The sequence below is a fragment of the Otolemur garnettii genome, unplaced genomic scaffold, assembly GCF_000181295.1.
Source record: "Otolemur garnettii isolate 467f Iridium unplaced genomic scaffold, OtoGar3 scaffold00040, whole genome shotgun sequence".
Classification (NCBI taxonomy): Eukaryota; Metazoa; Chordata; class Mammalia; order Primates; family Galagidae; genus Otolemur; species Otolemur garnettii.
Window position 1 is genome coordinate 1,236,665 of NW_003852435.1, and position 22,893 is coordinate 1,259,557.

The 22,893-nt window shown below is 42.0% G+C and overlaps 1 protein-coding gene across 1 annotated transcript; it reads left to right on the forward strand.

Moving 5' to 3' along the window:
- The first annotated feature begins 661 nt into the window (after positions 1–661).
- On the forward strand, positions 662–22,476 carry OLFM4 (olfactomedin 4). The gene is made up of 5 exons (XM_003790167.2): positions 662–841; positions 5,570–5,722; positions 12,678–12,890; positions 14,070–14,229; positions 20,485–22,476. The coding sequence occupies exons 1-5, from the start codon at positions 662–664 to the stop codon at positions 21,285–21,287; spliced, it is 1,509 nt and encodes a 502-aa protein (XP_003790215.1). The 3' UTR covers positions 21,288–22,476.
- The last annotated feature ends 417 nt before the right edge of the window (positions 22,477–22,893 follow it).

Consider the following 22,893-nt stretch of genomic DNA (forward strand, 5'->3'; position numbering starts at 1 on the left):
AGTGTGGCTGCTGGGTCATCTGAGGGCCTGTTTGTCTGGCTTTTTCCTCCCCCTACATCAAATGGACAGTAGTGCTGGACAGCGCAGAGCCCTGCCTTTTTGGCAGGTCTTTCCTTCAGAGTGGGGTTGCTGACAGAACTTTCTCTATAAGCAGACACAGCAAGGCCCAGGTCAGAGGCACTAGGAATTGAAAAGGGAAACTGCAGACACTCCCCAGGGACACTCTCAGCCTCTAAGGAGAGTTTCTTGACTTTGTCTGGAAAGTAGCATTCGGCAAAATGAGAGAGAACAACTAGAGCCAGATTCTAGGCGAAGGACTGAAGTCTGTGGCTTCTCTGGTGCCTCCAAACTCTGTCATCCATGAAAATGACTCTGATTCCCCTACCAAGTTGGAAACCAGACACTGGCCTTTAAAAAACCCATTTGAGTTAATATTTGACAGGAGCTACCTGGATCCAGGGACAGCTCTCAAAGCTGTGGACAAGTGACAAGGTGTGGACAGTGACTCAGGTTCCCGGGAGCCCCGACCTCCTGGGTGAGTCAAATGTTCCCTGGCCACTTCCTCTTTCCCGACATGCTGGCCATGGTGAAATCCCCACCAGGCACTATAAGAAGCCCCTGGGCTCGGTGCAGAGCCAGTGGCTCCTGCCAAGAGGACAAGATGAGGCCAGGCCACCCCTTTCTCCTGCTCCTTCTGCTTCTCTTTGGCCAGGCTGCAGGGGAGTCAGAGGATTCAAGGGATTTGGAAGCCCTGGTCCCCACCTCTAGCTCCAGTTCCTTCCTGGACTTCAGCTCCAACTTTGACTCCAGCCCTTTGGGCAGCAAAGCGCCCCTGTCCAAGGTGAGGAGGCCCCAGGGTCCGAGTGAGCTGTGTTCATTCCTTTCCTCTCATTTTTGGGGGACCTGCCTATAATTTCATGGACAGCTAGGTCTGGGCACTCTATAAGATTTACGACTCCTTTTGTTGATCATAGGTGCCATGGAAATGAATTAAAACCTGAGTAAAATAATTAAATTGTTAGTAGGAGAAACGACATCTCATTGCTCCAGCTGGGGGACTTTGGGGAAAGAATCTATGTTTTAAAGAGGTTCTCAAACCTGGCTGCACGTTAGAAAGGACAGTGAGGGGTACTCTAAAAGTACAGATGCCTGGGCTCTCTATTTCTTCAAAGTCAGACCTAAATAATTTTTAAAACTTTGAATTATTATGAGTATGTAATAGTTGTACATTTGTACGGGGGATAGGTGATGTTTTGATACAGGCTTACCATGTGTAATAATAATCAAATCAGAATAACTGGGGTATCTATCTTCTCAGGCGTTTATCATTTCTTTGTGTAAAAATTAGATATTTTTAAAAACCTCTCCCCAGGTGATTCTAATCTGCAGCCGGGGATAGGGAATCAGGGAAGGGGCTCTGCTACTAGCAGCTCTGGGACAGTTTGTCCAACTGGTTTGCTTCCCAGCAGGGACCCTGTGAACAGTGGCCCTCAAGGCAGTGAGAGAGAGCTGGGGTGCGCCTGCTGGGGCCCTGACAGTATCTCTTGGCCTAGTTTGTAAAGGAGATGGGTGTCAGAAATAAGGAGAGGACTTATTGGTTTTTAGGGAAGTGAACATTTCCCCAGGGGAGTGTTAACTATTTTTAATGTTCTTTACAGGGAATCTTCAGGGCTATTTTCAGCTCTAAACAACAGCAGCAACACACAAACAAAATCAAAGAGTCATGTACTGCATAGGGACTGGTCCAGCTAGGCTAATACAGAGAAAGGCTGGTGAGCCCAGTCCCTGGGGGATGTCTTCCTTGGACCTCCTTTAAAACAGTGGGAATAGGCTTGGCAGCGGTGAGAGTGTGGGGGGCAAGAAGCAGTTACTTGCTTCACCTGTAGGTCTTTCTGCAGGAGTCCCACTGTGTAAAATCTCCTAGGCTATCCTTGCTAAGGTGTGACCTGGGGTGGCAAAGTCTTCACATCTTAATCCTGCACTTTAGGATCTTTATTCTTAGGTCAGGTAGCTGCTTACATGAGCATGTCTGAATGGAAGGGGGAATGGGGGAAGGGGAGGAAAAGGCTTTTGTTGGTTTTCATTTTCACCATCAATAAAAATGTGGCAATTAACAAATATTTTAATAGAAAGAAGAGCAATGATATCTACTGTGTGTTGAATAAATGCCAGGACTAGTTTAAGTACACATATTATCTTATTTAACCTTAACTAAGACACAGGTAAAATTAACAGTCCCATTTTAGAGATGTGAAAACTGAGGCTTAGCTGGGTAAAGTCACTGGGTTAAAGTCACTAGCAAGTTATGTAGCTGAGAATTAGATACCCATTTTCATCACCATCTCTCTATATTCAGACTTCTATATTTCCAGGGAGTATAGATGAAAATTGCTTATTTTTAAAGAAGAAAGGTTTGGGAATCATTAATATGCACAACAAATCTTTGTAGCCAGAAATCAGATGCATAATTTTATTCCAGGATACTAAATGATTTCTGGATTTCTGGGGATGAACAGAATTGGTTAGCAATTTTTTTTGAGTGAGATTAATAATAATTTATTATAAAGCATCATCACAGTCTGAAACCAGCATTTGGATAAGATTATAAGCTGAAATAATAGAACATAAATTATAGGTCAAGAAATAGAGAAATCCAAAATGCTTATTGATAAAGAGACAAATATTTAAAAGTAGATAAGAAATGGTAGTTCAACTGTACTTAGATTTTAATGTCTTCCCTCACTACTTATCCCTCTCTGGTGAGTCAGTATTACAACTCCAACTTTTATTCTTAATAGTGGAGTAAGAGTCAATTCATCTATAAGCTAATTTTTGGGGGCTGGTTGTCAGCTTGATGAACTCTTTGGAAAGTGGTGGAAAGCCCTTTTATAACTGTCATTGAGCAAATTCCAAGTATCATCTTCCGTCCTCTGAGAATGTTGAGTTCCATTATTTTATGGCTTGAATCTTTGTCGGCACTTAGACTTGGCTGGTAATCAGAGACGACTGTAACCTTAACTCACAAACGTGAGTAGCACCTTCTGCTGCAAGCGCTCAGAGCATGCTCCCACCTCAGGTATCATCCTCCAAAGGTGGGAATGCTATAGGGTCCTCAGTTCCCAGATGAGGTAAGGGCTCAATGCTCCACTGTACACGGCACCTGGCATAATCAAAACCACAGTTTCATATGCTTTTGTCATCAGGCTACTGGGCTGGTTGAAAAAAAACCACTAGAACCTTCATAATGATGGTGGGCTTGACTCCTGGGCAGCAAGTGGGTCTTAATCATCTCCCTAATGTCAGAGCTCAGCATACTAGAGACATAATGAACGTTAGCTGAGCACATGCTGCATGAGAACCGCCTGTAAAGGGTGTCTGTGGGGTCTGCAGGGTCCTGTTTGCCCTACACGAGGGGATCGCACATCCTTCCAAAGGCCAGGGGACACGCACTCATCTGCCTCCTATTCCCCATGTTATGCTCACATGGAGTTTGACTATTCACTGCGGAGAGAGACTCATCACCATTAGCTTCATTGTCTTTGAATGTGAGAAGCAGAAATACCTCTAATGGGAGACACTGATCAAACTTATGGACCATTTTGATGTCAGCTGAGCACACTGGGCTGATGATAAGCAGGGTGGAAGCCGAGGAGTCCCTAGCATTGAGACAGAGATATTCAATAGAAACCGATGGAATGGCTGTCAGCAGGGCTCATAATTATTTGCCTGTCTTTCAGGTGAACTTCAGAACTAAAAGTTGTTAGATAGTGGGTTCTGGTTGACTGTCTAGAGACTGTTTGATGTTATCCACTGTTTCTTGAGTTGGCAGAGCTTTTTAGAGAACTCTGAGAATGGTCCAACCTTGTCTTGTGCAGCTAATTAACCTCCTCTTGTCAAAATGCAATGCAAGATTTTTTTTCTAGATCGTTATTATAATAAGGTATTTCTTCAACAGTCCATGATAAGTTGGTTCTCCCTGAAAAAGCCATGACATGGTTGGGCTGGAAGCTTTCTATCTTTGGAGAAAGAAAAAGAGCTGGTTTCAAGGGAAGCTGGTCTCTCTGACAGGCTCCTGATGCATATTGTCCAGTTTTTATTCATCCCTGGAAAAGACCCTTTCCCATCAACCCCCTAGCCCCTACCCCCATGTTTAGCATGAACCTGCTTGTCTCACCTCCATATACCCCAATTCCTGCAAGTGTGGGGATGTGATTGGGAAAGAAAATTGAGACCAATGTCAAGAATTTTGACTGCATACGTAAAGAGGCTTTTGAATAAAGGCATATATATTTTTTACCCCACTCACCTTAAATTAAGAAAACAAGTTAGTTGCAAAAGACTTCATTGGCTGAGAGATCACTAATAAAATAGGTCTTGATTATAGAAGTGTCTAGGCCCAACGAGTGGACATCAAAAGCACGGAATGCACACAGCTCAGTGGCAGCCAGCTGACCTGAGCTCTGAGAGACAGGGCCCTGAGTCTCTTCAAACTCTGAAAACCATTGCTCTCTCTTTAGTAGTTTCATAAAAAGTCCCTTCAGGCTGATGTTCCACAGGTGAGCTTTGGGTTGGTGCTCAGATGAGATCATTAAAAGGCACAGCCAGTCAGCTGCCAAGAGTCACTCCGAAAGGCAATAGTAGTAATAAAAAAATGTTAATCGTGCTGGGATCCCCTTGGGGAAGTTCAAAGGGGACAAAAGAAAAATAGGATCTTTCAAGCCTGTCATTTAAAAATATGCAGCCATGCTGAAGTGTGAGCCTGAATATCTTAAAGAAGCATCAGATATTTTAAAATGACTTTTCTGCAAGTGGTAAGCTGGAAAACTTTTATTTAAAAAAATGTACATGAAACGTTGAAACAGACACACCATTCAGTTACTCATAAATGACTGGTTTGTTTGATTTTGAAGGATGTTAATTTTAGAGTTTCCCGGGTGAAGAGAGGATACGAATTCACATTGTGTATTTTCACTGTACCCACATCCTTCATGGTTATCTCATTCCGAATGGGAGGAATTGGATTGGGGTTGGGGGGGAGGTAAGGAAAAGAAAATGAGTAATAATCAAGGAAAGAGAAAGTGACATTTAGAGAAAGGGCTCGCCTGCCTTGTGCCAGGGACTTGGCTCACTTTACTAAGGACAGCCCTGGGGAGAAGGTTATCTCTATTCCACAGATGAGGGAACAGACCGAAGGAGGTTTCACATCTAGTGAGGGCTGGGATTGAAATTCAAACTTTGAACTCTCATTGCTTCTTTATTTCCCTTCTCTTGCATAAAGGCAGTGATAATTTCCTTCAAGACTCCTCAAGAATGAAGAATCTTCCGTTTGGTAAAGGCTACTGACATGGGGGTTTAGTCCAGCAGGTGGAGAGATGGCTCAACGCTGTCTGTGGTTACACCTGTGAAAACACGGCGATCTTAGCTTGTTTGCGTGATTCTATTCATTATGAGTTGGACTCCACTCGCTTGCCTCTAAGTACTCTTTTGACAAGCCAATTTCTGTCTCTCCAGTTGCCAAAAAGCTCAGTTTCCAGCCTATTACTGATGTTCAACTTATTATTATTTACAGCCATTTTCCAATTTCACGGGCTCCGTGGATGGCGATGGGACCTGCCAGTGCTCCCTTTCCCTGCCAGACACTACCTTTCCCGTGGACAGAGTGGAAACCTTGGAATTCCAGGCTCATGCTCTGTCCAAGAAGTTTGAAGAAGAGCTTTCTAAAGTAAGTGTTTTTCTTTTGAAGCAATAGTTTGATAAGAACAAACAAAACACGAATTTTTTTTTTTTTTTAAACTTAGGATTTTTGTGAGTAACCGTTCTTCCCTATATCGAAGACGGCACATTTGTATCCTATGGAGATCTTAGCATTTATTTTATAGTTCACCTATGGAGTTCTTTATAGGAGGGAAAACGAGAGCACAGGAAGAAAATGGGGTCAAGATTACTCATGCCGTAGATAAAAACTCACTGGAGTATTGTAGTTGGAAAAAAGCTCAGAGCTCTCCCTGCATGCCCCAACCTGCAATTTTTATTTTGTTTTGCTGTTTTTTCTTTCTTTTGGTCTAGGTCTTCCCTTCCAGCTTGGATTTCTTTTCTTTCCTCTCTTCCACCCTCTTCAGTTCTATTCCACCTCCCTCCTGTTTTAACTTTGCTTCGATTCTTACTCCGTTCCTTATTCCTTTTGCTTCAAGGGAAACAAACAGACTTCTTTATCTTTATGAGCCTCAGTTTTCCCATCCCTGGTCCACCTGCTGAGCTCTCTTTTCCTTTCCTTCTTAATTCTTTTATTTTGAACTCTTTTGGGGTTTCTCTCACCTTTAGATGACTGCTCCTTTTTTTTTTTCCATCTTCCTCCCCTACGACTCCCCCCAACTTTCTTCTTCTCAAACTCCTACCCTCTCTCCCTCTTGTTTAATTATTACAATTTGCTCCATTCCTTCTGTCTCCCCATCTCTTCCTTGCTGATAATTCTCTATGTCTCAGCAGGAACATTACATTAAAGGTGTCCAACATTAGACCCAAATCGAAGGCTTCCTTGGGAATTTCAATCAGCCCTGGTAAAAACTCTGACATAAACCCTCTGATTACCACTTTTCTCCAGCCCAAGGAAGTTATCCTAAAAGTTGCCTTTCTCTGAGCAAGAATGTGACTTGGCATTCCAGTTTTGACCCCTTCCACCTTTTTAGCCAAGTTAAAAATCAATTAGAAGATGCTGTTATGTTCTGCACAGGTGAAGTCCAACCTAGGCTATAATCACATTATGCATTATTTAGCATAACTCCATTAATTTGCAAGGAGCTCTGGCTTTACTACAAGATTCAAAGTAAGTTTTCCTGAGAAATTTGAGCTCAGCCACCTGCACATTCAGCATAGTTATCCTTTAAGACAAAAATTATGGTGAGGCTGAGACCCTACTTTCAACCTGAATTGGTAGATAAATATTCTAAGTTTAAATGAGTGCCCAGGAAAATGTGTTTGACTACTCCAAGAACCTAGCTTCTTAAGAAATAAAATGTCCTTGAATTAATCAGCAGAAAAGGCACAGCACTAAATTATAAATTCTAACCATTAATATTCATAGCCTTATTCCAGCATAATCAAGTACAGATAAGAAGTTATGCATAAAAACATAACAAGTAGAGGAAAATCCTAGGTAAAGATCTTTTCAGTTAGAGTCATTTGCTTTGAAATAGTGGAAGCTGCTGATTTGCATGTCGACTTTGCTAGCAGCAGTGTGAAGGGCAGTTTGAAACCTCATGCTGCTCCAGGGAGAGTATGTGGCTTGCTAGGCTTGTGAATATGGGACATTTAATTCTGATCCTGTGAAGGGGCAGGTAGCATCTGCTTTGCTAATAATTGGCAGGGAAGACATGTAGAGTAAGGGGGAAAAGTTTTAGTCCCGAAAGTGTCAGTATCTAGTCCTAAAAAAATTTATGATTGACACCTGAGGAAAAAAATGTACTTGTCAGCTGGGATTCACACAATCAACCTGGTGCAGCAGGTGGTAACAACAACAGTAATGGTAGCAGCTTCCCTTTGTGCTTTTCTGAATGCTTTCAGTTCTTGTCTCCTCTCAGGTAACCCTGGGAGGCAGATAGGCTGGGTAGTCTCCTGCCCATTTGAGGGATGGAAAAACTGAGGTTCAGAAAAGGTAAAGAGACTTGCTCACGGTCATCCCTCTCTCAGCTGGTTAAGCCATGTTGGGAATTTCAGTCTTCAGCATCATCCCAGCTCTCTTTCCTGTCATCATCTTCCTGGGAAGACTCCAAAGATGCAATAGGTCAGTAATGCCTTCAGATCCAAAGTTATCTCTTTAACTGAAGGCTTTTGAATTTCCAGGTGAATTATTATAGCTGTTCCTCGGTTGCCTTGGAAATCATCATTTATCTAGGGGCCTGGGAGAATGCCCATTTAGGGCAGGCCAGTAGAAAAGGTTTTTGACTGCTTTGCATTGATTCATTCTCTGCCAGTACCCTCAGAAGATAGGGAGCTGCCTCTGCATAACATGCTGAAAGCATTTTATACTTTTCTGTTGTTTATGATACATCCTCTTGTGACTACGCTTAGGAAGGGTACAGCACGAAAGGCAGCAAAGGATTTCCTCTTTCTCCGAAGGCTTGTTCTTTGGGGCAAGTTATTTAATATGACACTTTTGCTAATAGATCCTCATGCATGAGAAGGTTGAAGTAGCCTTGGAGACATTAAGGACACCCATAAATAAACAACATTGATTGAGTAATGTTTGTGCAGTGACATATAGTAAATTAAAAGGTCAACTTGCAAAACACTGAAATCACTGTTTCTCTGTTAATTTCTGTCATCTATTGGGTCTCCATTAGCTAGGCCTTTAATGATCATTATCTTTAATCTTTATAATAATCTTATGAGCCCAATATCATCACTCCTAATTTATTGGAAACCAAGGTTTAGAGAAATGAAGTGATTGGCCCATGAAGTGCTGAAATTATATTTGAGCCCAGGCTTTCTAGCTCCGAAGTACTTTATATGTTACATTTAAAAGAAATAGTGAAAATAATAACATGTTGCAAAGTAAATTTACTTATTTCAAATTATCTGCCCAAAATTGTGATCGCAGGTTTTGAGGGACTGGCAGAAACAGACTAATTCTTTAGCTTAATAGCCCACTGCACTACATTCTTATTTATTACAAGAGGGCATTTGTTATGAGAAACAATAACAACTACTGCAAAACAAACCCCCAGAGAAACTTTATTCTTCATCTATTACATAGTGAGTGCATACAAACGAAATAAAATGGAAGCTTTGAATGTTAGGCTGGTGGTTTAAAAGCAAACGTTTATTTACAATCACTAAGATGTGGAAACAGAGTAAATGCTCACCAACCCAGGAATGGATTAACACAGATGGTATATGCATACCATGGAATACTATTCGGCCATTAAAAGATGGGGTCTTTACATCCTTTGTATTAACCTTGGATGGAGTTGAAGTGAATTCTTAGGAAAGTATCACAAGAATGGAAAAGCAAAAATCCAATGTACTCAATACTAACATGAAGCCAATAGATGATCTAATTCATGCCCACAGAGGAGAAAAACTCATGTGAATTCAAGTGGAGGGGATGGGGAATGGGAGGGGAGAGAGGAGAGAAGGAAGGGAGAGTGGTGTGCTTCCACTTTCTGGGCACAATGTAAGGGTATATGGCACACCTCCTGGGTGTGGGACACAACTATAAGAGGGACTCTACCAAATGCAAACATTGTCACTTATTTGTTTGTACCCTCACATTAACCTGAAATTAAAAAAAACAACAACAAAAAAAAATAATTTACCTTTCTTTATATCAATTTGATTTTTTCATATAATAAATAAAAGCAAACATAGATGAGTCTTCTAACACTTAAACTTGAAGTAATGGGGAGCTTCAAGGTAAAGATGTCAATCCTGGAATGTCTTCCCTCGGGGCTAGACCCATGTTCTTGCTTGAATGTTTAGCAGTAGTCCTGGCTTCTGTATGCAGCCAGCACCCACACACCCCTAAGCTGTGATGAACAAAAACGTCTTTAAGCATTGCTGAATGTTCCATGTGGGAAAAAAAATCACCTCCACCCCAAGCTCCATTTAGAATTACTGCTCTAAATCTAAATACAGTCATACGTCACTTAAACAGTTGGGTGGGGTGGGAGGCATTCTGAGAAATGCATATTAGCTGATTTTGTTGCTATGTGAATATCGTAGTTCACAGTGTACTCACACACACCTAGGTGGGTACCATACAGCTCTGTGGGATAGACTACTGCCCCTTGGCTACTCACCTGTACAGCTTGCTACTGTACTGAATATTGCAGGCAACAATTACACAGTGGTATTTGTGTATCTGTGTGTCTCTAAAACATAGACAGCTACAGTAAAAAAAGGTTTTTATAATCTTATGGGAGCACAGTTGTATATGTGGCCTACCATTGATTAAAATGCCTTTTTGTGGGGAATGACAGCATTTTTTACAAGAGGGAGGGAGGAGGGATGCACCTAGAGCCCTAAGTGATAGACACGTCCCGGGCGAGCAGGGCTGCCCCTGCTGAGACCACCCCTCCAGGAAGAGCTGGCTTGTTCTCAGAATTGTCCTCACTGACTCAATGACACAGATCCATGCATCTAATCCATGGGAAAGGTTTAGACTAATAATTGGCTAAGACTAGTAAAGCATACCCTGTGATATCTTTCTGGCCCACCCTCAAATTCTCTCCTGCTTTCTATAACTCCATGGGCGATTCCGGTTTTCCCAAGCTCCCTTTCAATGTCAGCTGAAGGAACCTCAACATTTCCCCCCACAGAGATCTTCAGGGACTCTTCATTTTGAGGCTGAACCAGGGTAAGCACACCACACATGCCCATAAGTTGCAAATTCTAGATTATGCTTTGGTTTTCTGTAAGAATCTGGGAGAGCCACATTTTATTTTGTAGGGATGACAGTTGAATCACTTACTTTTGTAGAACAACAGCTGCGAGGTGCCACCAAAATGTTCCAGGAAAGCTGAGGGTGTTTCATTTGTTCCAAGAGCTGGCAAGGCCAAATGCCAGCAAGCATATTCCGTTCTCAGACTTCCATTTCTGCAATGGATTGGCACTTTATTTATTTATTTTTATTGTAGGCAAAGTTCTATGCCTGATATTTTAGAAATTGAAACCTGGCCACCTTGTATCTATGTGTACTTTAGAGGAGGACTTGTTAGGTTTTATATATTGTCAGCCCTCCATATCCTTGGGTTCTGCGTCTTACAGGATTCAACCAACCTCAGGCTGAAAATTTTCACACAGAAAGCCCAATAAAAATAACACAACAAGGCTGGGCACAGTGGCTCATGCCTGTAATCCTAGCAATCTGGGAGGCCAACCCAGGTGAATTGCCTGAGCTCATGAGTTCCAGACGAGCCTGAGCAAAAGTGAGACCCTGTCTCTACTAAAAATAGAAAAACTGAAGAGGATCGCTTGAGCTGGAGAGTTGGAGGTTGCTGTGAGCTATGACACCATAGTGCTCTATAAGAGTGACAGCTTGAGACTCTGTCTCAAAAAAAAAAAATACAATAAAAAGATACAAATAACAAAATACAGTATAACACCTATTTACACAACATTTACATTATATTAGACATCATAAGGGATCTAGAGATGATCTCACAGGAGGATGAGCTCAGGTTACATGCAAAGACCACGCCTTTTTATATAAGGGACTTGAGCCTCTGTGGATTTGGGTATCCATGGTGAGGGAGGGGTGTTCCTAGAACCAGTTCCCATGGGATCCTGAGGGGCAACTGGATATTTGTTTTAATCCTCCCATCCACCCAAATGTCACCAGCCTCCTCAGACTCCGAGTGATGGTACATCTGATGGCACCGAGCCTCAGTTGCTGGAGGAGATATACTAGCAGTGCCAAGGGCTGCATTTTCAACTTTCATTAAAATCCTCTTTGCCTGAAGCCCTAGCCCTTTAGGGCTGTGGCCTCTAAGTCTGCTCTAATTTGCACAGTAGGGTTAAGTGGAAGGGCTAAAATGACAGAAGTTAGGTCCACCTTTGGTATTAGAAGGATTAGAGGCCAACATCTGTCTCTGAATTCACCCAGCACCGGGATCAGCTACTTGGCATTAGTTGTAGTTTGGGGGAAAGTATCCCTTGTATTCAAATTTTTCAAAAGAGTGTAAAACCAGCAACTTTTAATGAGCAGGTCCTTGAAAAAGCCATGACATTTCCTTTAGCGATCAGATACAGAAAGAACCACCAACTGTGTTTATTAAAATATCCATTTGGAGATTCCAATTATACACTAAGCCACCAAGGGAATTTTTGGAAGTATTTTAACTTAATGATCAGACATTCAAATATATGCAACAAATGTGTAATTTAAAGGTCTGATTGCAATAATCAGTTCTTGGAATAAACGTGGGAGCACTTAATGAAATGTGCACTTCTCAGTGCACATCCACTCAAACGCTGTGTAGTGGGTTAGGGCTTCATGCCACTTTGTAAAAGGCAGAGGGGCTCAAAACTCATTGCATATGGCCATCAAAGGAGGACTCCTAATTAGTGCATTTCTCCTTCTTCTAGAAAATGCTTAGATCTAGAGCACTAGTTCTAAATGGAGGGACAGCGATGGTGGCAGTGATGATTCTGTCCCCAGGGAACATTTAGTAATGTTTAGAGATGTTTTGGGTTGTCACTTTCATCTAGAGGCCAGGGATTCTGGTTAATATCCTACAACCCACAGCACAGCCCCCACAAGAAATAACAACCCAGCCCCACATGCCAATTGCTAGGGATGAGAAACCCAGATATAGAGTATGTACATTGAAGGGAGGAGGGACAGCAAGAAACTCTGATTCAAACCAGTTTAGTTTGGGTAGTGGATGTCTTCAAACATTAAAATGGAAATTAAAAAATATACTGGCACATAATGATTCTGAAAAAATATTATTTTTAGTCTAGGTAAGTGCAAAATCCACCTCCCTCCAAGCATAGTAATAAGTTCTTTTTAGCTTGTATTTGGATAGATTTTAAAAATCTAGTTAAATATATTTTTGATCCCGTTCTTTACCAAAAAACCCAAAGATTGTCAGGAATCAAATAGTCCTCAAGGGCTGGAGTAAAGCAAGGTGATTATTACTCTGGGAATTGACTTGAACTTTTTGATTCCCTTTCAGGTGAAGGAATATGTCCAATTACTTGGTGTGTTCGAGAAGAAATTCTCAAACCTAACTGTCCGAATCGAGATCATGGAGAAGGGTCTCTTTTCTTACACTGTCCTGGACTTTGAGCTGATTAAGATAGAAGTGAAGGAGATGGGGGAACTGGTCATTCAACTGAAGAAGAATTTTGTTGGAAGCTCAGATATTGTTAACCAGCTGGAAGAGGAGGTAAGGAGGGAACTCACTTCTTAGTAAATTAATAATAAGTTCTCTATAGTGACCTTAAGCAAGTGCTAGGACTGGGATGTGATTCTCTGTCTTCCAACTTCTAATTCTGTATTCTCTTGTGGCCACATGACACTTTCCATATTCTGTTTTGGATGGATGCATGTCTTTGAATAGTAAATTACTTAGAAGCAGGTGTCAGCTAACAGTCAGAATCCTGTCCCAGAACCAAATGGACTTTAAACTTCTCTAGAAAGGAGGAGATGGAGGGCAGCACCTGTGGCTTAAAGGAGTAGGGCGCTGGCCCCATATGCCCAAGGTGGTGGGTTCAAACCCAGCCCTGGCCCCCCCTCAAAAAAAAAATAGAAAAGAAAGGAGGAGATGAGGTGACATGAACTTGAAGTGTCCATGGCCAAGCTATATCAGGTATCTGCTCTGAATTTATCCTCATGGGACTTATCTGCTCTGAATTTATCCTCATGGGACTTATCTGCTCTGAATTTATCCTCATGGGACTAGCAATCCACAATTTACCTAATTGCAAAAGGTCTGTTTTTCTCCCCTCTCCACTTTTTTCTGTTTCTTCTTTTGAATCATCATCTAATCCTTTATCCCTCTTGAAATGCTTCTCCACATACTGGCAACCCCCCTTTAAGAGATTTCTTGTGAGTATGTTTTAGTGAAGCCTTTTAAGATCTCTGGATAAAGACCATCACATTAATGTTATGGTTGGGTAATTCATATAAACAGGAATTTACTAGCACAGTCATGACATGGGCTAATTGAGAATTCTGGTTACATATTTTGGAATTTAAGTTTTCTCTGGCTCTCACCATTCATTAGAAACTTAATTATACCACAACACGAGTAAACACGAGTTTAGAGGAGAAGGTTATTAGAAATGAACTTTAATGGACATTTGTGGATGCTTAGAATGAGCCCGTGCTCTATTATTAAAGCTGTTAAAATCTTTGCCATTTTCTTCTTGTCACACACATCTGCCTGAGATCTGACAGGCGTTCAAGCTAAACCGTAAAATGTATTCTTCCAAATGAAACCATTCAGAAGAATCTCTGGTGTATTCTCTAGCTACGTTTCACTAAACGACAAATTCAGCCCTGGAATGTTTATGAAAGAAATTGCACATTATTATAAAGTCACTCTGAATTTTTATTTCCTTAGATAAGGAATATGACTCTCCTGGTAGAGAACCTCGAGACACTAGACAAAAACAATGTCCTTGCCATTCGCCGAGAGATAGTGGCTCTGAAGAAGAAGCTGAAGGAGTGTGAGGACTCCAACCATGAAAGCCCACCTGCCAACACCCTTCCGCCCCCTCTGGGTAAGCGTGCTGTGTTTTTACCATTTGAGCCAGGCCCCTTAAGGAGCCGTGAGTAAGGTGAGGAAGGGATTTGGGATTGCAGTAGTGAAGCAAGCAAGATGGGATTCTTAACGATCGGAGTGGACACCTCCACACTGAAATCCCCTCTCAGCCATGTAGTCCTGCATACTGTGTTATTCTGGGGCTTACAGAGGAACACAGAGGATGAGTTGATTTAAACAAAACCTACAAGTTACTGTGTATTCCCTTTGCATGTACCAGCAGGAAAAAAATCTCCATGGTGAAGGAGGCCCTGGGGGAAAGGCTCTGGAATCCATGGTGGCATCCTCCTTCCTGTGGATTATAAGGGCCGATTGGCTCACTTATCTGAGGAGTGGCTTTATGCTGTGAATACTCTCCCCTTCTCTCTTTCTTTCTTCCTTTTTAAGCTTTCCTTTGCTCTTCCCTGGGATTCAGTAAGGATGGAAGGAATGGCCCTTACTTATCGTGGTCTTTGTGGGTGTATCTTGCCATCCTTCTAGGACGGGGAGCTTTTGGAGGGTAGGGCTTGGCATCTCCCTTTCCAGTGAGTCCCTTCTTGAGGGTTAAGTATAGCATGGAGGTGGTGATCTCTAAGCATACCCAGGAATGGGTGGTTTGCAGGATTGAAGGGCACACATAGCTTTACCATCCCAAAGCTTTCCTGGCTAGTCAGCTGAAGGAAAAAGATCCTTAATTGTTTCATTTGTGAAATGGGAGAATAATAGTTCCTGCTTTGCAGAGTTGCCATAGGAACTAATTCTTGGATGCCCAGAGCTGAATGTTCGGCACTCACACACTGGCAATAGATATTATTAGTAATGATGATAATTAAAGTGAAAACCTTGCTGTGAACAAAACAGGGCCAGATCCCCCAGGTGAACCGCGGGGTTCAGCCCATCCTTTAGAGACATTGAGGTCATGGGGACCTTTTTCCTGCAGGTCCTGAGCATCTCGGTCTGAATGAGAACTGTATCTTTTCATCAAATCATACAGCCTTTTCATTTTAATTAATTCCAATCCTCACTCCTGTTTCCTTTTAGAATGTGCATTTCTGGATCCTTATCCACGCAGCTGGTTTCTTTGAGGCTTCAATCAGATATGGCCTCTTGTTCATGCTCCGGGGACTCCTTTCCCTCCCTCTAGGCTGGGGACGGCATGTGAAGAGGTTTAGGGCAAAGATAGTGTCTGTGCTCTGTAATTAAGACTCCCTTTGGCCTGGGATCAGTGGTCTAGATGGATGCAGGAAATGTGCTGGGCCCCGGGGGCTCACTGAGGCAGGAGAGGAAGCTGTGACAACTCCTGATAAAACCTGAACAACCCCCACCCCAAGAAAATCTTCCTCATGGAAGAGATTTGTCTGACACAATTGTCTATGTATCCCGTAGAATGAGGACATTTCAGAGCAGGTAATTAAATCAACATTCAGGGCCATGTATGAGCAGTCCCAGCATGTCTCAGAGGAGGGCCTTGGGTGGCCAGGATGCTACTTTTCCCGAGGTCGTTAGTGACAGGGCTGAAACTGACATGCAAGGGCCAGCGCAGGACCTACAGTGGTGGGTGGCAGAAACCCACAGATGACTGTGGGGTCGGGGGTGGGGTGGAGTGGGAAATGCACTGCTTAGTATCTAGGGAGGAAAGTGAGTGAGTCTGGTGGATTATTTTTGAAAATTTTTTTTCCAGAACTTTCCCCAAGGCCCTCACACTTAGGCTTTTGTGATCCCTCCCAGCCTAGCTGTGTTGTTTAAACAAATTGGACCCAGATTTCCCCTCACTTTCCCACAACCTTGGCTGTACCTGAATCCCTGCCAAGCCACCTGGATCTCTGCCAGCTTTGTTCATATTATATTTATGATGTTTATATTAAACTGACTTTTGGTCATGTTTTTAAATCAATTTCTTTCACTTGCTCTCTTTCTGTTTGGATTGGTTGATAATGCAGAATTGGAAAATCCCCAGGCACCACAAAGTTGTGAGCCTGTGGAGACTTTAATTAAAGTTACTCACCATTATGGGACTTTAAAATCCGGCCTGTCTGCTTTTTTCACTGCAGAGTTGCCCAGAACAAAAAAAGACGAACATATGAGTCTCAGCTCTGAAGTAATTTGGTTCTTTCTGGGCCCCCTCGCTTGTAGCCACAGTTTGCTCAGCCTGTGGTCAGCTTGAACTTAGAATAAGAACAGGTATTTCAGGTTTAAATAAAAGATGCTTTATATTTGCTTTTTGCTGCTTCATTTGATAGAACTTTCTAATATAAAATAATTGGCCTTCTACTCATTACCTTTTTTGTTCCCCTCAAAACTTCAGTCTTTCTCTGTTTTTCCTCTAAAGCTAACTGCGTATCGACTCAAATGTGATGGGAATGCTTAGCGGTTGATCATTATTTTGCTTGGGAATGTGAGGCTCTGTGCTGGTACACAGTAGGTGCTCAGTCTGTATCTGGTGACTGAATGGGGTGTGAAAGACGTGGAGGGAAGTGCTAAAATCCCGGGCTTAGAGAGGACCAGGGCGTTGAGTAGAATATATCCAATGCTTCACAGTCAATTTAGTCTTAATCATTTTATAATTATGATCATTTTAATTGCCTAATTCTTACTAGTCAATCATATTCTCCTCTTGGCTCAAACAAGTTCAGTTGCCCAGGTGAGAGAGTGCATTAATAGATCCAGGATTAATTTTCCTCTGCAGGCACATAATTATTGGCTTTTAAAAAATGCTACTAATCATGATATGTTTAAAAAGCCAAGGCAGAATATTTTAAAGTCTCACTATGATGGCTTCCTTGAGTATTTGCAGAATACCACGGCACTATCTAATGAACTGGGTGATGAAGAGATTGCCAACCAAGGCTCCATTTGTGTAGAGGGTTCCTTGTATTATGTTCTGCAGAGCAGAAACCAGGCTTTTGAATAAACCAAATATGTAGCAGGGTGGAGGACTAGTGCTTTATAAATAAGGTTAAGCTGGAGTTAGGTTATTTAATTAATCTTTCGTTTCTTTATTCCACAAACATCATTTGGTACCATTGGGTGGCGGCCCTTTTTTGGGTACTGGGGTTACCAGAATGGGTAAAGAAACCTCTGGAAACCACTATCCAGGAAAGGAGACAGTCATGTGATCCTCCAGTTGTAACTCGATGTGATTACAATGACGACAGTGACCATTTACAGACTTCCATGTCTTCTCCATATCCTTCCTGCAGAGCAGGGATTACTGTTTTTCTTTTAACGTGAAGAAACTGAGGCTTAGAAGATTAAGTAACTTGCTGAGGGATACGTAGTTAAGTATTGGAGTCAGGATTTGAATCAGAATCCGTGTGGTGATAATTTCCCCAAACCAGGTTCCATTCCAGAGAGGTGCACTTGTGATTTCTGGAGTTAGGAGGAAGTTCCAGCAACTCTCCCACCTGATTAACACAGAAGTATTTTTGCTTCTTTGCCTGTGGAGTAGTAAAAGGGTATTCTTGCTTGTGACGGTTCTGTGCTATGTCCTGTTCCACCAGAAAATGCAAAATGATTCACTGGTCTTCCTCAAGTCTTGGATCATGGCGGGGGAATGGATTGTTGTCCAGGTTCTGGGATGGGGACCTGGTAGGAAGGGAATGAAGTGTCCCTAAGACCTTGAATGAAGGAAGGGGCTGGGGTAGGGGCATGAGAGAAGGGAGGGTAGGGAGAAACTAGTGAACGTGGGGTGGGGGTGGGGACCCTAAGGATCGGTGGGTCCTGGGCTGGCTGTCAGGTTTTACTTTGCTGTCAAGAGTCAGGGAAATCTGCCCCAACCTTTCCTCTGATCTGCCACTGTTGTGGCCACATCTGTAGTACTGGCACTGATGCTGAGTTCTTGTCACATTTTTGCTTCCTTTCAACCATAGACAGGGCCCCTAAAATGGCCCAAAGGGGATAGAGGATAAAGGGAGGATCACAAACAGAAGTGTGTTTTGGAGTGGTTGGGAGGTGATGGATTGGTGTCATACAATTTCAATATTTATACTGGGTACAGTTTTAATTTTCTGGCCAATTTATGAAATGATGAGCCATTATTATTATTAGTAGTAATAATAATAGTAATAGTACTATTAGCCTAATAGTAATAGTAGTAGTGATAGTAAGTTTTGAGAAGTTTATTTTAGTTCCTTCATATTTAAAGATTCTTACATCTAAAGGCAGATGTTTATTTTTAACCTCATGGAAATGCTTGACTAAGTTATATGCATCATATATTTTCCTTAGTTTTTTTTTTGCTGTTGTTTGGCTATTTTCTGTCTAGGAACGCAAGACTCAAGCAAACAATCCCTAAGTCTTCCAATCAGAAGGGAAGGGAAAAGTGACTTTCCTCAGAGTGACGTGTAGTTGAATAAATACGTTTTCCGAAAGATATTTGAGCTGGAAGATCCGGTTTGTAGCATATGGAAACTGGAACAGTTTTTGTTATCATTAAACTGAACACACTGCTAACTTTATTTTAATAATTCATGCATTGTTTCATAAACAAAAGCAAACAAGCATTCATCTGAGAGATCACTTTTAGTAGAAGAAATAATAATTTATAATTTTATTTATTATTTCTTCAGTGGAGAGCAGTCTCCTGGCTGCACACACGTTGCTTTTTTATTTATGAAATGGCACATGCATTATTAAAATAAACCCGCGACTGTGTTCTGCTTAATGATATGCAAAATTATTTGAGGTTGGGTACAGAGTGGTTTCATTTCTCTACCTGTTGTATGGTTGGCTGGCTTTCTCACCAACTGCCGATTTATGAGAGCATTTAAGGAGCGCGTATTTAATTCTGGGACCGAAAAGCCCTAGCAGATTGGAAAAATAAAAACAGAATTTCTAGTAATGGTTTCACCTTCGAGCAGTCCTTGAGTGAGGAGGGTGGAGAGAGGAAATGTTTAGCAAGAAAAAGAATAGGTCGTTCCCTGATGGACACAACGGAGACTCAGAGACTAAGGATCTGCCCTTCCCACCCCTTAGCCCACATAGTGCAAATCTCAGGCAATCCTTTGGAGCTCTGCTTTTGGCTCCAGCTCACCTTGTGTGTCCTCCATGGCTCCTTGATTCCCACCAAGCATTTGATGCCAAATCTAACAATTCAGGTGGAGCTCCTTCCTCGTCTCACCTGCTCTGCTCTAAGAAGCATGGGGGAAAATGACCCCACATGTACTGGAAGTTGGATTTTCTTTGTCATTCAATAGACTATTTCACCAGTTTTTAAAATAGTATTTATTAAAATCCCAGAAAAATATGTGTTCACTCTTTGGATAGTTATTATGAAAATACTGGCAGAATTTTATTTTTTTTTATAGCTCATAAACGCTTTGAGTTGGCAGGCATTTCAGAGGTAGTGCAATGTGAAGGGCCCATTGCCCGGCCTGAGTCATTTCCCCAATGAGTTTCAGGGAATAGAGAGTCAGTGGAACAGTGGATCTGGTCACACTTGATTATACACATTGTGACAATGACAGTGTCAGAATGGGAAGGATGAAATACTTGCCTGTCATGCTATGGCCCTGCCGCATACGGGTTATGAACAGTGGGCCTCACCTTGTAACTCTGCAGCAGGATGGTCGCTGTGTGATTTATGTGATGAGCTGTGCCCTGGGCAATGCTGCTCAAACATCACCACCATGATAGGGCCATCTTTCTCTATCTATAAAATACTGTATTTAAACTTCCTCTGCTGAGAATAGCTGCCAGCAAAGTTGGTACCTGGACTGGATGTGCACTTGGGGTCCTGGGAAAGGGTAGAATGAGTTAGGACGTGAAGACTTCCTCTGGACAATCTTCTTCACCACAATTCTCCTGGGGCCTAACCTTGGTGAATAGTAGGACTTATGGAAATAGGGCAGGATTCTGGAATTATCTTGCTTTCTTGATTTCTCTGTAAGAAAAACGAAATAAGGTAGTGTTTGCAAAATGCTTTCTGATAGCAGAAAATATATTGAGTCTACCAAGGCCCCTTTCCTCTCTCTGGGCCTTCAAACTTTCTGCATACGGTTCTTGGCAGTTTCATTATCCCCATTTTCCAGATTGAAGGCCCATCCATGGAGGCAGAGGCCGTTCTCTGTAGAGTTGACAGTAGAGGTTTTGGCTCTTCCGCGTCAGAACCACTGCTGTCATTTGTTCTACAGGAACAAAATATTTATGAATTCCTTTGGTTCTTAAGATATTAAACTATGTGTACCCCGTCATTTGTTTTCTCTAAGAAAGCCCTTTTATTTTCTTATTCCCATAGGGAGCTGTGGTAACGGAGGTGTGGTAAACATCAGCAAACCGAATGTGGTGCAGCTCAACTGGAGAGGATTTTCTTATAAGTATGGTGCGTGGGGCCGGGATTACTCTCCTGAACATCCAGACAATGGGCTGTATTGGGTAGCGCCCCTGAATACAGATGGGAGAATATTGGAATATTACAGACTCTACAACACTCTGGATGACTTGCTGTTGTACACAAAACCTCGAGAAAATCGGATCACTTATGGCCAAGGTGGTGGTACGGCGGTTTACAACAATAGCATGTATGTCAACTGGCAGAACACCCGTGACATTGTCAAAATCGACCTGACCACCAACAAGGTGGTGTTAACCAGAACTCTCCCCGATGCTGCCTTTAATAACCGTTTCTCATATGCTGATGTTGCTTGGCAAGATTTTGACTTTGCTGTGGATGAGAATGGGCTGTGGGTGATTTATGCAACCGAAGCCAGCTCTGGTAACATGGTGATTAGTAAACTCAATGACACCACACTGGAGGTGATAAACACTTGGCATACCACGCAGTATAAGCCATCTGTTTCTAATGCCTTCATGGTATGTGGGGTTCTGTATGCCACCCGTATTCTGAACACCAGAACAGAAGAGATATTTTACTACTATGACACAAGCACAGGGAAAGAGGGCAAGCTAAACATTATAATGCATAAGATGCAGGAAAAAGTGCAGAGCATTAACTATCACCCTTTTGACCAGAAACTTTTTGTCTATAATGATGGTTACCTTCTGAACTATGATGTTATCTTCCGGCAGCGACCTCAGTAAGCTGTTTAGGTGGTGGGCTGAAAGAGAGGTAAAATGTTTGTTGATAAAAATAGTCTTGTCAATGTATTTAGGTATCTGCAGGGAAATCTAAAAGTGTTTGTTTCATAGCAATATTCAGGTATGGTGCGACCGTGCTAGAGACTGAGGATGTTTGCGCTGATTTGATGAGTTCACATGGGAGTCATCTGCCTCTTGGGATGCATTTTCCACATAAAATAAGGTCTTTCCAGGGTGGAATTATCAGAGGTCTTAGGGATACTGTGGGTTTAAAGAAGCCTACAGTAACGTGACATCTGGAAATTAAGGAATTTAAAGAGAGCTAAGTATAGCTTCTGAGCATTCTTTGCACGGGAGAGATTGATTAACAACAGCTCTTCAGTTGCAAAGCCCTGCAACTTCTTCCATGCTGGAAGGAATCTAGGGTTTAATTAGGCAGATTAATACCCGGAGTTCCTCGAGGGACCAAATCTCCAACTTGTTTTTTCTCACCAGCCCCTGGAATGATGCTTTATATGTAGCACATAAGTAAATTTGGCATGCTTACATTATGTCTGGAAAGTGCTCTGAGCTGTCAGGAGAAAGGCCCTTTTATTCATTAAGTTGTGCACTGCAGATACATCTCAGAAGGATCTGCAGATGAGGCATCGGATTTTTCTTTTCTTTCATTTCCACCTTTGAAAGAGTCCACAGGACACTCTACCTTATAACTTCATTCCAAAGGTAGCTCGGAAGATTAGAATCAGACTTACCAACCAACTCCCCTTAACTCTCTTTCTATTGTTTGTCTAAAAACATAATTAACTAGTTTTCTATGGAACAGACATAAAAAAAATTCATTTGCTCTTATCTCACCATGAATTGCTATGTATGACTCTAAGACTCTAAGACAAATCAGATGGCAGTGAGAAAGTGATACCAAGTTTCTGGAGATGCATTAAGGGCCTTGGCGCATATGTGAGACTTGTATTATGTCATATCAATGGTTCTTCATAATTTTTGTCTTTGTTTAAGCCTAGAAAAGCCACCTACATCTAGTAAGTCAGTGCAGTAGTTGAGAACCTCGCCGGGATGTGCGCTTCTGGGCTTTTGTATGGCTTTATCATCCCAAACTGATCTATGTTCCCTTGATGTAAGTCCTAGTCTGTAAGATTGGCTCCTGAACTGCTTTACTTCTCCCTTTTTAATAAATGATTAGAATGTGCCTTGAAAAAAAGGTCGTGTCTTGTTTTATTTACTTTCTAATTAAAAGGAAAACCTGGTAAAAGGGAACAGAGTAGCCCACATCTTGCTGTAAAGTTCCACTCAAACACCAGTGTCTGGGAGATCACATTCCTAATGGCAGATAATATAAATAACTTTTAAAAGAGTCTAGAGTCAGGTTGGCTCTTTAGTTTTCCTTTCTCTTTAAAATCAATTCTTTTTGGCAGCTTTTATTGTACAAGACTGCCCTATAATCTTTTGGGATATGACCTTATGTACTATTAATTTGCATGACTGATCTGATTATTTCCAAAGCTGGGCTACATTTATGTGGCTTGTGTTCTCTTTCCAGTTGAGCTATTGGGTCAGAAGCCTCTGGATCTCCCCCAGAGAGGAGGTCTTGGGC

Coding starts and splice junctions, on each gene's coding strand:
- OLFM4 (XM_003790167.2), top strand. CDS start 662: ATGAGGCCAGGCCACCCCTTTCTCCTGCTCCTTCTGCTTCTCTTTGGC. Junction 842..5,569: donor GCAAAGCGCCCCTGTCCAAG/GTGAGGAGGCCC, acceptor TATTATTTACAG/CCATTTTCCAATTTCACGGG. Junction 5,723..12,677: donor TTGAAGAAGAGCTTTCTAAA/GTAAGTGTTTTT, acceptor ATTCCCTTTCAG/GTGAAGGAATATGTCCAATT.